Genomic DNA, 16,962 nt, shown 5'->3' with positions numbered 1-16,962 from the left:
CACTAAATGAAACAAGCTCAAGTATCTGACCTTACTTGTAACTAATTAAACCATATCCTGACCATAAATAGTGTCCTCTCAAAATGCAAGGGGAAGGGTTGCCTCCAGACCACGAGGTAATGGGTTCATATCCCACCCTGGCCATGGACGCTTGTAATATCATCACTCATCTTCACCAATCCATCCATATTTTAGTCTTATGAGCTAAAAAAGGACATTAAGCCATAAATAGTCACATTATGAGTCTCATATACCAATTTCAGTGGCAATTAACAAACAAGATAATAATTATAGGGCCACAGTTATATCTCAGCTTACAAAATGTATTCCATAGCATAGGTTATAAGTTTTGCACAGCAATGAGTATCTTTAATATCAAAGCAAATTACCTCTAGATTCTTAAATGATATTATTCAATATCAGGCATGTTACTACATGATAATTTCTCAAAGAAAATCTATTCAGAATAGAGAATAAAATAAGTTTAAACTGCTTAAATTTGAGCATGAACACCAACTACTTTAAAAATAACAAAAAAATTTCAAAACCTGCCAGCTTCATCATTTAAAAATTACCAATATTACGGCATATAAGACAACTTCATTTAAAAATTTATGGTTAAAAAATCACCCACAGCATATACTAAGGTTTGAACTCCACAGATTACGTTCAATGTGTTATTTTTACCCCAAATGCTCAGAACTATCTAACATGAACCTGTTATATTTACTTAAATATTATATTTATTATTCAATTAAAAAATGTTGTTATTGAACTCATTGCTATTAGGTGATGTCAATGTCATGTTTCTTGCTTCCTGGATGTTGATAGGAGGATGAGTGAAATATCAAATAACCTGATTGAACCAACTGATCATAACAAAACAGGGAGTAACTAACAAGGAACTATAGTTAAGTTGGTAAAGATCAATCAGCCAATAAGCACTGGAAGGTATATATATAAACTCCACTATTAATATTTCATGCACGAATGTAGCCTTCCACAGGGAAACCTTTGTTTAAACCTTAACAGCCAACAGTGCTTTTCACTAACCGATTCTCAAAGTCAAAACAATATCACATTTCTCCATTACCGCTTATCTTCAATGAACAAAACTGTGATAAAGGAGTTTTTCATTACTTTTAGCAATATTGGCAAAATAATAAGAGACCTTCCAGGACTTTACATGAAAAATGCCGTAGCATTTTCAAGTTTGTTCAAAACCCTACATATCACATTTAAAAAATTAAACTCAAACACATTTGGCATTATAATTTTCACTAATATTTCACAAAATTTTCTTACCAAAATCAAATGTCATTCAAACACACTTTCATAGACATGCAATCACCATGCTATGAAATGTGTACCATGAAATTGCATGCAGAGGTGAAACAAGATTTTGAAATTGTTTGTCACAAACACATTGTCAAGTGCTAATCTAGGTTCAGTTATAATAATAATTCAGCCATATACACTTACTTAGGCTGTAACAATAATTAGTAATTTAACCATGCTATATTTAGTTATCTGCATAAGCCACACTTTCTGAAAGGAGTCCATTATTCAAAATCATAATTTCTCATAACAGCCAACTCCTATTCCTGACCATGACATCTGTTGAAATTTGATTCCAAGCTAACTTCTTTCTATGCCTAATAGTCACTGTCGTACAATTTTCAATCATAACCTTGCCTATTACCACCATGTTACAGAGGAGATCATTTTCAGAGTTGGCGACGACATCAGACCCAAATTTGTTTCATTTTTGCAATACAAGCAGCATGCGTACAGAAATTTCAAAGGCATTTTAGGTTTTTAGAGGTGACAAAGAGAGCATTGAAAAGAATTCTGCACGACTTTTGTGCACTCAGTTGCAATATCTCTATCTCAAAAACTCCCTTGCTAAGAATTACCCACATATGATTTATTAATTTCTCAGTGAAAATAGCTACAGTAATTCCTCTGCTAGAGGTTACAGAGGTAATCCAGAAAATACTAAATACTGGCCTGGATCATTTTTAATTAAGACAGCAGTGGCTACAAAGGGAGGCCACCCTGAAGATAACTATTTAATGATATTGGTAGCATAAAATAAAAGTCATTGAAATCTACACTTTTTATCATACACTTCATAGAAGGTTAATTAATACACATTAGCAAATTCAAAGAAACTTAGGGAAATGCCACAACAGTAACTTTTTAACGAAGTCATCCACTAATGCACATTACACAATGCAAACATTTTAACGAGTTCACCAGGTCAAGGTGAATGATTTTTACACTTTGACGCTATTGCATTGTAAACACACATTAACTTATTTTAATACATTAAGTTTTTAATGCATAATGAAAGAAGCACTTCCTCATCATAATAAATACATGCTCAGGTTTTCTGTGGTATTTTTTCTTAATTTTAAAAAATTGAGCTTTTCAGACAAAATTATAATTTTCCAGAAAAGAATTTCAGTAAGTGATTATTAATTTTTGAAAATTTAATGCATTAATTATCTATTAGCATATTTAAGATGCAAATACCAAAGACATTGATGGATAAAAACTTTTTCCAACTTGAAAATGCCCAACAATTAAATGATTTTGCATCATATTGGTGTAATGGCAACAACAAAAATTCAAATCATGTCGTACCAATTCTTGTATTTATGCAAGCTGCTTAAAATATTCATATGTGAGCACAAATTAAATTGTAGTAATTTAAGGGGGAAAAATAATGGGCTTCCAAATTTTGAGTTCAAAATCAATTAACTTTAAAAACTACAGGATGTGGATTTGTCTAGAAAAATCATGATACTGTTCTATCTCTCATTAAGATATTATAAATGTAAAGGTATGACTAGTAGGTTTGAGCATTTATTCTACAGAATACAAAAACTTAATACAATACCTGAATTAATTTAAATGTATTTACAGGTGCATATAAATAGAAATATCTATCCACGAGTTCCGCAAATTGCAAGCTTCCCTCCACTGGCCTTTACCCCACCTCAACTGCATTAACTAATGCTTTAGAGGACAGAAATAGAAAAACGCATATTTTTTTTCTCCTTTTGCTCTTTATTCCACTGAGGGAGTCAAATGGATCATTCTACTCCTCCAGCAGCAGCGAGATTACCCTTCCACTATCACTCACAGAAAACCCTCCCAGAGTCATTAATAACCTAGCAAATTCAAGTTTCCATTTAGCATCCTTGAAGATAAAACGTGCATCTTATAATTCTCCAAATCAATTTTATTGCTTCCTCTTTTGATAATAAAATAAATTTCCCCCATTCAAGGTTTCTTCCATGAATTAGTCTACAGTTCATTGAAAACAAGATAGCAATGACCTTGCAAAACATAAACAGGCAACCTACAAAATATTATCAGTTAGAGTCAGTGAATATCGTTGGCAGCATAAATATTTACAGGAATAATAAGTTTATAAAAAGCTAGGTTCTTCAGCGCTCATATTAAGCTAATATGCTATTTTCTTTAGTCCAAACTTCCATGTAAACATGAATTTCTCCGTAAATGCTAATTGGTTGTGATTCCACCAAGTGTCCTCTCCCTGCCTCTTTGCGTGGGATATAGATGACAATTTGAAGTTACCCCGTGAGTCTATCAGCTGCCTCACGGGTAATTGGGAGCTTGATCTAGGTGGGTATTGGAAAAAACAAGAAAAAAAGGAAGAGTCCAATGGCGCTCTGATTTTAACCCCTGACTTTAATGAGGAAAGGAGCAAATATGACAATTACACAAGCCCTAAGATTGTACTACCACCAGAGGGACCCAGCCAAACTGTGTGGCCCAATTATAAATCCCCAACTGCCTTTTCCAACCCTGGGTGTTTCAGTCATTCATTTATCATTATCATGATGTGCGATAATAGGTTCAGTGACTCAGGCATTTGTCAGTCCCCAGCAGTCACTAACCTCAGTCGTCACTATCATGGGTAACCACTTACTCCACTTGCACTATCTTATGACAGTATCATGATGGGCGATGATAGGGTAGGTGACTCTGGGATTGGTCAATGATCCAGAGGTCACTAGCCTCAGTTTTCACCATCATGGGATGAACACTCACTCCACTACCACAATCATACATGACACTAGGAAATTAGTTTTCAGTGATTTTAAGAAAAGATTTTTGAGACTTAATTTTACATTGTGAAATGACATTAGCATTTGAAGTATTATTAAAATAAAGACTATGATGAGAATGAGTTGCCCAATTTAAATGCAGTTTTCAATTTAAATACTTCATGAAAATTTGGATTGTTTTGTTACCCTATGGAAAACGTGCTGTGTCCCCTTTCTCGACCTTTGGGCTAGGTTTTCTGGCATTATACTTCTTACTTATACTACAAACTCTACTTCTGTCTCCCTCAATTCTACACCTTCAGGAGAGAACACAAGGCAAGTGCTGGACAAAAATCAGTCTAATACAGTCTCTCTATACACTTGGAAGTGTTTCAGTTGTCCTAACAAAAGGGCTTCATGAGGAGAAGGAGAGGCACTTGGCATTAAAAACAATTTTTGTTGTTTAACTCTTATAGCATGCGTGGCCTAAACCCCATCTCTTGCCTCAAGAGGATATAAACTCTCATCTCAGTTGGGAATTGCAAAATTTAATGTAAAACGTGGAAAAAGTGTCAACCTAGACAATGTTATATGGAACACATTATATAAGAATCAAACTTTTTGACAACACTGTGTTTTGAGAAAGAGTCACTATATTCAGAGATATACACTTGCAGTGAAATTTAATTCCAAACATTGCTGGCTGTGTGCTATTGGGGTAATGTACAGACAGGGTCATGATACGAATACATGTATCAAGATGGAAATACATTTTAAGTCAAGGTAAACTGGAATCTCTTTCATCAGATTCAAGGATGGTAATTGCACATATAGAAATATTATTCTGATGGCACATAAATGAATCCAATCCTCAATGTGCATGACTAGGGGGCAACAGAAATAGGTCATTAATCCACCAAATAGAAGGAATAATATTCAACTGTTCCCGGCTCAACCTTGTGGAAATTCATTTTAATTAAATGAAGAATACAATGTATCTTTCAATCAATAAAGGACAGTGGGAAGATACATTGTGTTCTTCATTTAATTAGAGAGAATAATTTTTGTCATTATTCCTATTTGTTATGATTCTTGATCATGCATGAATAAGGATAACAATTCACAGGCCTTGTGTTATTGGTTGATAGCCGAAATGGTTAGTCATATGAATGAATGCAAAAAAATAATTTATATTGATGTATTAGAAACAATGGTAAATTACAAATATTATGAATACCTTCTCCCTAGTTCAGACAAGCAGGACTATCCAGAGGTTAACTTACTTAAATAAGTTGGTGGTATTGTCCAAAACAATAAATTCCATAAAAATAACATAATGCAACAACCATACTCTTACATTATTTAAATAAATCACAAATGTATATTAACAGAAATTGTGTCAACCTCTTGTTTTGGAAAAACTGGAAATCATTTTCATGCATTGTAGTAACAAAACGAAGTATTCTTACCGTTTAATAATGAGCTGTTGTCAATATGCCCTGGCAAAACACAGGGCTGCACACCATCACCATCTCTGACAAAACCAAAGTAATTCTGGAACTTACACCACCACTCCAGGGAAATCAAATACCTAAGAATATTCAACATAATACATAAGCAGAATAGCTCTAACTAAGGAATTGACATGAATAACTATTTGGCTAATAAGTTAACCAAGAATGGAATGAAAAATTTTCAGATTTTCATGTTAATCCAAGAACTATCACTTGTGCACTTAAGGACTTCAGGACTAGTTTTTCCAATCACAGTTTAACTTATTTCCTTATTATGACTAAAATTTAATAAAAAAAGAATTACCACTAATTCCCTCAGATAATGTGAGGAAAATCACTCATTGTTTTTAGTGGATCGGGATAGGGCAGTGGCTAACATACTGGTTTCCTACTGAGAGGGCCTGGGTTTGAATCCTGGAGGCAAAAGATATTTTTCAGTGGTATCCCGATTGCTACTTGGTGCTTTTTGGAGAGCACTTTCAGTGAGTACGATGTCCGTTAGATGGGACGTTAAACGGTGGACACCTAGGCACCTTTCAATAAGAGTAGGCTACTGCCAACACCGGGTTTCTCTCCACTCTTCTTTTCCCATCCATACCTAATGGCGCAAATGACCTCGGCTGTCGCTTGCCTCCCCTAAAACTATTACTTACTACTTATTGTTTTTATTCAATTTTATTCTCAATGGCATTGCACCATACAAGAAAGTTAAAATACTATAGAGAAGTAAGAAGGGAAGATCTGTGTCAATAATTAGAGAAGTCGGGAAATATAATATTTGAACCAGGAAAGATAAAACAGATACGTAGGGAATACATAGAAGAACTGTATGGTCAAGAAGTTAGGCCAGCAAGGTTAGACATAGAAAGAGAGTATAATGCAGATAAAGATAGTTTAGGTCCAGATATACTTGACAATGAGATAAAAAGGGCATTAAGGGAAATTAAATCAAGGTCATGAGGGTAGACAACATTCCTGGGGAACTACATAAAGGTTTAGGAAAATACAGGAGGAAGTCTTAATGGACTAATAGATATATTAAAATAGAGGTATCTGGCCGGAAGACTTGGCCAAATCAGTGCTAGTTTCTATTCCAAAAAAGGTAAAAACTACATCATGTGAAGACTATAGAATAACAAGTTTAATTTTTCATGTAGCATTGGTTTTCAGGATCATCAGCAAGAGAATGGAGAGCAAGACAAATGATTACTTAGCAGATGATCAGTTTGGGTTAAGGAAGGGGAGAGAGACGTGTGTTGCCTTTGCAGTAATGAGATCACGAACAGAAAGGATCATAAATAGAATTCAATCAGGATATATTTACCTGTTTTGAAGATTTCAAAAAGGTATTTAATAGAGTGAACTGGGAAAACTAATGAATATATTGCAGGAAATAGTAATAAATTGGATGGATATGAGACTACTCTGCAACCTGTACATGTCTATGACTGCTCAGATAAATGGGGAATGGAGAGCCCAGATAGGCAGGGTTAGGAAGAGTAAGAACGGGTTGTCCATTATCATCTGCTTGGTTCAAATTGTATTTGGAGGAAATGATGATAGAGTCATAAAAAGAACTGGAGATAGGAATTACAATTAGTGGAGAATCCATAAAATCAGTTAGGTTTGCAGATGACCAAGCTTTAGTTTGTCAGTCAGCCAAGGGGTTGCAAGCATTGCTAAGTGAATTGGAAAGTCAGTGTGAAAGATATGGGATGAAAATCAATATTAATAAAACAAAGGTTATGCAATTTTCCAGAAAGAAAAAGGCTAAGCTAAACATTAATATAGGAAGGCACAAATTAGAGCAGGTGGAACATTTTACGCATCTTGTAAGTGTTTTTGGAACAAAATAGTCAAAGTAGTAGGGACATAAGGAGAAGACTTGCATTTGGCAAAGAAGCTTTTACAAAGAAGGGAGAATTGATGACAGGAGCATTGGATATCGATGCCAAGAACTCGCTTATTAAAACTTTGATGCTATGTACAGTACAGAAACATGGCCATTGATGCAGAGGGATCGGTGAGGATTGGAGGTTCAGGGGTGAGAGCTCAGAAGGGTGGAGTGGACAGAAAGGAAAACAAACAAGGAAATGCTAGGTATGGTGGAGGAAGAGTGAATTGATAGGAGAAATCATAAGCAGACAGGAAAAACATGTAGATGCAAAGCATTGATTGGTAGTGGGATGTTGAAGACTGCGATAGTGGGGAGAATGTTACGAAAACAAGGAAAGGGCAGGAATACGATAGGGATGTTGGATGGAATGAAAGGAAGAAGAAAGTACATGAAAATGAAGAGGGACTTTGTAGTACGGTACGATGTTGGGTTGCTTTGTTAGAAGAGACAAGAGAATTATTTTGTGGTTGTGCCCATCCAAAACCTACCTTTTACTGGTATATTACGTATATATAATAATGGCACCACAATGAAAAATAAGACCAGCCACATTTATGACAGAAACTGCATAACTATGACAAGAATGATAAGGGAAATTACTATGATCTGGTTACTAAATATCATTACCCCTCATTATACATAAGACTAATATCTGAAATCAGTGCATGAATTTCATTTATAACTCATTACCAATAGGAAGACATTTTAACCATTGCCTTTCTTAAAATTTTCTTTGAAGCAAGTGACACCAAGAGTAACTGCCATGGTTTTAGGCATGACATGAAGATGAGAATAGGTACATAACAAGGCTGAAATCACATCTTATATTTTTAGAGGACTAAGTTTCAACTTTTGCCAAAAAATAATAAGAATTACTTAGCCTTCCAATTAGAGCCGGGTTTAAGGATAGTCCCTAACAAGCATACACTACCATAATTTCCTCCACTCTGTGCCCTCCACCCGATATTGTTTTCTCCTCCAGTTCATTTCTTCCTTCCATCCAAAAAGAAGCCTCATATTTACTCTACACCCTATTTATACCAATTTCCTGTCATCGAGTGCATCATGCAAGTCTCTTAATATTTTATCCACTTTCTCAGCTATTATGAACTACCCAAAGGTCTTTTTGCTAGGCAAGGGTAAAACTCATCCGGTACTAACCAAAAGGTGTGTGAAATTCACGTAACAGGGTAGGGAGCCAAGTTCTTTCCCCTGTGCCAGCTATTGTTTCCCAGGAAGACCTGGCACCCAAAAAATATTGCACAGCTTGGGTAGAACCAAGAGTGCCCAGAGGCATCACGTTCATACAAACCAGAACCCAACAGTCAGTAATCCAGTGCTTTACCTACTGGACTACCAATTCCTATTTATACCATTATCATTGATTATAATCATATATTTCATCCATTTATGTAGGAATATATTGTAACTTTTTTATTGCAAGGTTAAAATAAGAACACATGGAATTGCCAGGAAAATTCAAGAATTACCACAACTTTCCCACCAAAGTATTAATTGAAAATTTAAGTTGAAATAAAATGCAGTACTGTGATTGAATTTTTTAATGCCCTTTATGGATATAAAATGTTCTATTAAAATCTTCATTATACATTTCATTTGGATGCTTTGTGATGATCCTGATGTGACACTACTTCAGTATAAAATCGTCCAGATATAACAATGCATGTAGGCTTTAATATTCTGCCATAGCATATTATGCCTCAGGTTTTAATTCTGAAAAACTGGCTATTTACTTAAAACTACTCTGTTTCAATCAATGCTCTGCACAACCATAACTTTTGACTGTCCACATTAAAACATTTATGACTGCCTACCTGAGGCAAACAAATATGTGAATGACATATATTTACAGTATATATATATATATACATATATTATATATATATACAAATATTATATATATATAAATAATATATGACATATATTTACAGTATATTATATTTAGACATTTCAGACATTCATATTCAGCAGTTTCACAAGTCAAAAGATCTGGTGTTCAAGTCCCAGTCAAGGAAATATTTTTGCGCTTGTGATCTGCTTGATTCCTCCTTCCCCACCTCTCCTGTGTTCATCCTTTATAGGGGGTCCTATCCCAAATGTATCTATTTTATATCTAATGCCGTGTGAATGAATATTTGTTCACCATATGCCGATTTTTGTGTTTGAATGTATACTTGGCCAATGTGGCTCATTCCTTTTTCCTGGATATGCATGCCACGAAATGCACTGTTCCTATCCTTTATGATGTTGCATGATTACTTCCCTACTGTCCTTTCCTCTTGTGCATTGCCTATTTCTCCTTTGTTGGGTGAAACAGCCCCCTGATGGCCATCTCTTGGCCAAAGAATCGGAGCACTTGGTTGCATAAAGACCCGCAGATCTCAGGGTAAGTTACATTTCCTAGATAGCTCAAGTGGTTAAAGCCCAGCAAGTCGAAAGATCCTGTCTTCAAGTCCAGGTCAAGGAAATATTTTTGCACTTTTGATCTGTATGATTCTGCCTTCCCCACCTCTCCTGTGTTAGTCCTTTCTATGTGTTCCGAACCCTCTGTCCTTATATCTTTCCATCTAAATATTTGTTTGCCATACAGCGGAATTTCGTGTTTGAATGTATGTGTATATGTATATATATATATATAAACACATATATGTATGTATATATATATATATATATATATATATATACAAACACACATATATGTATATATATATATACACACACATGTATATATATATATATACATTTATATAAACACAGTAATCAACCCGAAGGTTGGTTTGGTAGGTAATGGTAAATTTCACCTAGTACTAAGCCCTCAGGCGTGTGAAATTCACACATCAGGGTCTGGGGTCAGTTCCTTTCCTAATGATGAACAAAAGTTACTTTAAAAAGAAATCCAAAACTACAAACATAAGTTGATTCCTTTACCTAAGAGAACATATAATGACAATAAGTTACTCAATTCTAACACGTAATAAGCCTAAGACTGCATTGGAAATTGTTCATGATTCCAGAGGTAAGAAAAATTTGAACTAAGTTCTCCAAAAACCTAGTAGCTCTGAAAATAGATTTAGAATTACATCATATCCTTCAAGCTACCTCTAGGGAGTGTGGCAGGGGGTGATTACACACACACACAGACTTCTCTCGACTCAAAACACCTTTCCCTGCCAGTGTGGTGGGACAACATTATTCTGATCCTTTATTAGTATTGGAAAAAATGACATCTTAAATCTTTCTCTTAAACACATAATCTCTCTAATTTTATTGCAATAATCTCTCATGGCCAAACTAGCAACTATATGCTCCATAACCTAGCACGACATGGATGTGAGGGAAATAGGTCTGTAATTACCTGCCTCCTCCTGCCTTTGTTTTCAAATGCTGGTGTTACATTAGCCATTTTCCAATCTCAGGGAACCTCGTGATCGGCTAGCGACTTCCTAAATAAGATTTCTAGATATGGTGCTACTTCTGACACTAGTTCCCAATAACCAACAGGTATTTGATCGGGCCCAAAGGATTAATTAGGCTTAATATTTTTCAGCTAATGTTCTATTGCATTATGTGAGATTTCAATTTTGGCCACCGGTTGGTAGGAATGAATTGGCAAGCTACACAGTTAGGCATAAGTGAAGAATGCTTTTAATAGGTTGACCTTCCCCAAACTGCTGGTTACTCTTTCATCTTAATAAGTAAAAAGAACATTTACATGTGCTACTCATCTCTAACTAATACGAGGGTCACTACGAAAGCTTTAAGACAGACTATGTTGCAGTCTATTTATTGCCTTTCTAAGAAAGCGGGTCGACAACGGCAACCTTCCTGAATAACGCGTGTAATTTGAAACTCACTCAGCTTATTGCTGTCGCTAAGCCGTGCAAGTTGCGACTTACTTGGCTCGTTGCTGTCACTAAACAGTCTTCCTTTGTTTTTGTTTATGCGGCCTGCTGGTTTTGTGAAAATGAAGCAGGCAAGACAGCACTTTCAGGCAATGATTCTTTAAGACTCTCAACGTGGTTTAAATGGATCTGAAATCCTTGATGGTTTCCAAAAGGACTTTGGAGACCTTTTGCAGTGGTATCAAGAATTAAGAAGAGATTAAACTTTGTTGCATGACAAGGAGAGGAGTGGGTGACCGGTGACTGCAGAAACTGAGGAAAACATCGACGTTGTGGAAAAACAAGGACGCAAAAACAATCATGTGACATTTAAGGATATTGAAGTGTCACTACAGATTGCATTTCAGGCAGTTTCCAAAATATTGCACAAAAAACTTAAAGAGCCAGGAAATATTCAACAAGATGGGTGCCTCACACTTTACAGTACAAAAGTGCATCCGCATTGAATATTGCGAAGAAATGTTGATTTGACAGTCAACTCAGTCATCGAATGAACATCCACCAACTAAAGTGAAGTGGCCTCAAAGCATCGAAATGAAAATGGTGGCAACGTTCCCTGCATTTTTATTATGCTTTCCATTCTGTATACATATAAAAAATAATATCACCAACACTGAAGTAAGACAACATCCATTATAGCAATATAAGACCTGAAGCAGTAAAATTAGGGTAAGGAAATGGAAATCAGATTATATAAAAAAATTTCCAAGAAGTATAGAAGATACAAAAATGACTACTGTGCTCAAACAAATTAAAAATATGCCTACAGTCAAGCACATTCAGTCTGTAGATGGACATTTCAATAATACCCTTGATTATTGGGTCACTTCTCTTGGTGTGTTGCTCTGTGATTACTGGATATTTGTGTACATGATAACTTTGAATATGATTGTTAGTACCATATTTGTATTTCAATAGCATCTGTACCCATTGTACTTCATTTTCAGATTTATCTTAAAAATTATGTACACGCACTATACACCTGGTATTTTGTCATAAGATCTTTAGGCAAATAAAATTTATTATTGTTATCATAACCACTCCCTCACCATTGAATAATTCATTTTCGCCTACCATCAAAATGAAACAGATGGATTGTTGTCTTTATTTTGGGAAATAGGATACATACAATGCCATTCGAATTACTTGTAAATTGCCAGGCTATATGTAATTACATGTAATTCTACAGCTAATAAAAACTCATTTCCATGTTGTCATTTCTTTAGCAACATTGTTATGCTCCATTTCAATGCCACTAACGGCTACCCTCAGTCAACAGAACTAAATATAACACGAAATAAACAGTTAAATTCCATATACTTTATCATCTTTTGGCATCAGAAGCCCACAGTGCATAATTAATGAATTATTTCACATTTGAAGACCTACCTCCCTTCTACTTGTGAACTCCGAGGCTGCCTTCAAGTGTGACCAAGATAAAACATAAGATTATATTCCTCTAATAAAATTCAGATATGTAATTATTACCAGCATGTTTTTCGATAACATTTACCAGCTGACACTTAAACAAGGCACTAGGTGCTCTTAAATAACTTTCCTAGGTGACTGCTTCAGTTGTTCAGATGTACAACATACTACACTGAGACAACTTTCCGCATAACTAATACACATTTTAGGGTCAGGAAAGCTCTAATAAAATCAGGTAATTATTAATGGTATTCTACCGGTTAAGGTCGGTTTAGGATGGACACAGCCAGGCGTCTGACCCTGGTGGGGCAGCCGTTGAGCGATGGTCACATTAAATGCACTATTGAAGAAGGCAGCAGGAAACCAACTTTTATTATTCATCCCAAAATTTAGAGAATGGAAAATCAGATATCTTTCCAAAACACGAGCGTTGCCTGGGTCATTTTTCTATGAATGGGTAAAATTTCATTCGATATGAATAATTAGCAATGGCGCCTTAAGATCCAGGATGAAAGACTTTTTCCCCTAATCCAGGGGCGTTTTCCTGCGGTCTGGGTGCATAGAATAAAATATAGGGTGAGCCTATGCTAATTATAACATTAAAATTAAATGGAACATTGAATCATAATATCTCGAAGACATCAAAATAGCATGTGTCACAATTGTTGGTAAAACGTTCAACTGGGCAATGAATAATGCTATTCATAAATATGTCGCTGAAACCACTAATATTCCACTTCTACCAGAGTAGCTCAGCCAATTGTTAGCCTACTTTCTGGATATAGCAAAATGAAAAACCGTAGAGTTCAGGCGGCTGGTCTTTGCCAAACTAGACACATCCTTGTAACATAATTTAAACACTAATAAATGCGACACTTCCACTTCTCTTTCTTAAGTCAACAACAACGGAAAAATGACAAAGGCCCATGAAATTCACTTGGTACTCACTGGATAATTCTACTCGGTGCAAATATAACCTGAAGCGTAAAATCAATTCCCTCTCCCCTCTCTCTAAGTAACACAGCAGCAAAAATCCGGACACACCCAATAATAAGAATATAATGATAACGGTTTACTTCCACGAGATCACAAACTTTGCAAACCAATTGTTATACGCCCATTTACCGTAATATAGATGACCCAAACTAACCCTACCCCAACAACGTGCATATATATTTGTGAATTGAAAATAAAGTAACTGTAATTACCACGTCTGTCCTTTGGACATCTTCTTGGATAGTAAAGGAGTAATTTCCTTTTTCTTTTCCTCGGTCGTAGATTCATCTTCCACCTGATTCGCCATTTTTACAAATGTTAGATATATCGTAAACTCTTTCAGTACCGCCGTGTAGACTTCGATACCTACTACGCCACCGCGACGACCAGGCTCCAAGGGAGGCCCCAATCGATATCAGCTGGAATCGAAATACAATTGAAAAATTCTATGCAGACGACTGAGTTATTAAAGAGAGTTTTAATGTCTTTGTCGACGGTTTTTAATTAATGGTTACAAAAAATATATTGTCAAATTTATTTTATGTTTCATCCTTTTTTCAAATACTGTTGGGCTCACAGGGTGGGATAAGAAATTTCTAGAGCGACCAATTGCAAGTTATTGATGTTATTGACTTGTGGGTCGGCAACGTTGCGAAAGTGGGAGTAGTGCTTGCAACCCCGGAATTCTTAAAATAATTAAATTACAATTAAATTAATCTTATATTTTCAAAAATATCGTAAACTTGGACACGGTGAGCGGATATTTGCATTCGATGTGTTGCGAAAAAATAGGTGGCATGACTATTTCTAATGCAAGCTATTCCTTCCCAAGGTGTCCTTTCTTTCTGCTCGATAGAAATAGTTATACTCGAAAAACTTTGGAATTTGATTCTTTCTGTTAGCTGGATTAGGCATATTGTCTGATTAATGTATCTTCAACGTTATTCTTGGTAAAGTGGTAAGTTATTGAAATTTACGCAATCAGTTCTTCTGTGGGTGTCCCTATTTTTCATAATCACGTATCACCTACAAAAGTTGTAATTTGCGAAGAACAGGATCATTCAAAAGAAAATAACAGTTAACAAACAGCTATTTTCAAGTACATAAATCAGTCGAATTTTTAGTGACACCTAAAGGATGCCTCTCTATCACCTAAGACCGCAGTTAATTTAGAATGAACAAGGGTCTTGTCTACTAATAATCACAGCTCTGCAGGTAGTCGGAAAAATTTTCTTTTGGAATATCCCTACCGATCTTCAACCCAAATAAGTTTGTTTCTTGTCGTTCCTGATCGTAATGTTTTACATTCTTGTCAGTTTATCATTACACTAAATTTTCAGTATGATTCCTCCACACTTTTCAATCAACGTGCACGAATTTTTGTCAAATGCTGAAATCAGAAGATGTAGCCAATGGAAAGTTTTTAAATTAAAAGATTTGTAGAATTGTTTGTCTGTTCAAGCTTAAATTGGATAATTTCAATTGAAGGATTTTTTTCCACCCATGTTTACAAATAGAAATCGTGACTAATCCGTTAGATAGAAAAAAAATTCAATTAGCTCATTGTGGTCATAGATTTTCTTCCATCCTTTATAGTTGCAGAAAAACACGTATGAACACTCTCTTTAAGTATCCCAACTGAGAAGAGTCTCAGATGTACAGAGCCAAAATTATGTACTAGTATGGATGTGGAGAGAGAGGTGAAAATTAGACGGATTAGTGAAATAAAGGAGTAATCAAAGTACAAAACATTCCGATAATTTTCTTTCACTGGGAAGATCCTTGGCATTTCCTCTGGGATTTCTCACAAGTTTCACAGGAAGTTCTCAGACATCTCTATTTTTTTAAAGAAAAAGGGTTGTTCAAGAATTAACCATAAAAGATACTAATGACTGTGTCATACATTTTGTGCCAATAGCTAAAAATATTGAGGATCATTACGAAATTACATAGAGATGGACCCAAATGTCATGTTAAATGCGTTAGATCAGTTGAACTTTTTCAATAGTGAAGGAAATCATTAGACCACTTAATTAAATGCATTTGTCCTTGTGGCACATGAGCTATGGCATCTCAAATAAATAAAAAGTATTATGTCTGGCTGTTTTTAGATTAAATTCTCTAAATTGAAACTAAGCATATCAGAATATTTCTGTTGCCAAATAATCCTATTGTCCCAATTAAAACTTCTGCACTTCTGATTGAGTAATGGCTTTCAAATGTTATTTGCAGTTTTGACTAATGCTGCTGCCATTGAGCAGTTCTCCTAGAAACGTGATAGCCATCTATTTTTTAGCCACTTTCAAAGGATTCATTCATTACCGCAACCAACCTCTTTTGCAATTCATTAATTAAGATATAATATGGTTCCCGTAAATAAATTACTGTCTGTAAATAAAATACCTGCCCTAATTCCTATCTATCATGAAATGGCCAATGACAATGTTTAAGTCATATTCAGGCTTTATATTTAGGTCAATGAGATTTGAGGAATGACACCTATGTGATTGGCTTACCTTAGCTTCAAAACTTACTAATACTTATATCAGAGGTGAGAACAGGATTACTCGCACAAGTATGCTCAGAAGGGAAAATGGAGGAGAGAAAGAAAAGTTAGGGCAAGAATGCTATCATACATAAAAGTACATTATAATGTGTCATAGCATGGCTCTATGCTTTTTGCCATTAAGACCAGACCACTTTGGAAGAACACGTGGCTAAATACCCTTCTCTGAACCAGACAAAAAACTTTCTAAGTGCTTAGAAAAACCACAGAAGTGAAATGTTGGCCTACTTACTAAGACATGTATTTTCTAGCATCAATATAGTAGACCTTATATTAACTAGTAAGAGCAGTCTCCTGGATTGATTAATGAATAAGTCGGTTAATCTGAGAAGATTTTCAAAATCATATTTTTAAGCTATAAACTGATTAACTAATCACCATGCTAGATAATCACTTTTTATTACAAAACCAAAGAATGTTAATGTATGTAAAAATTCCAGCCCACTATAATACTTGGTTGAATTTTGCGTAGTCGCAAGGAGTAGTGCCATGTTATCATCAATAGTTTCAATTGGAGATTAAAATTTCAGCAACAAATGCTACTGTTTAGCCTAAT

At 35.2% G+C, this 16,962-nt stretch overlaps 1 protein-coding gene across 1 annotated transcript in view; it reads right to left on the bottom strand.

The window, feature by feature from the left end:
- Positions 1 to 14,187, bottom strand: part of LOC139686076 (ubiquitin carboxyl-terminal hydrolase 15-like) — a 37,499-nt gene extending 23,312 nt beyond the window's left edge. Inside the window, exons 1-2 of the mRNA XM_071583198.1 lie at positions 14,053 to 14,187; positions 5,552 to 5,673 (exon numbers count right to left, since the gene is read on the bottom strand). Coding sequence (XP_071439299.1) covers positions 5,552 to 5,673; positions 14,053 to 14,147 — 217 coding nt within the window. The 5' untranslated portion in view covers positions 14,148 to 14,187. The remainder of the gene's footprint in view (positions 1 to 5,551; positions 5,674 to 14,052) is intronic.
- Between the last annotated feature and the right edge of the window lie 2,775 nt (positions 14,188 to 16,962).

This window comes from Hetaerina americana, unplaced genomic scaffold (assembly GCF_022747635.1).
Source record: "Hetaerina americana unplaced genomic scaffold, ioHetAmer1.1.p SCAF_13, whole genome shotgun sequence".
Taxonomy (NCBI): domain Eukaryota; kingdom Metazoa; phylum Arthropoda; class Insecta; order Odonata; family Calopterygidae; genus Hetaerina; species Hetaerina americana.
The sequence above is the reverse complement of the archived record's forward strand: the minus strand, read 5'-3'. Positions and strand labels throughout refer to the sequence as shown.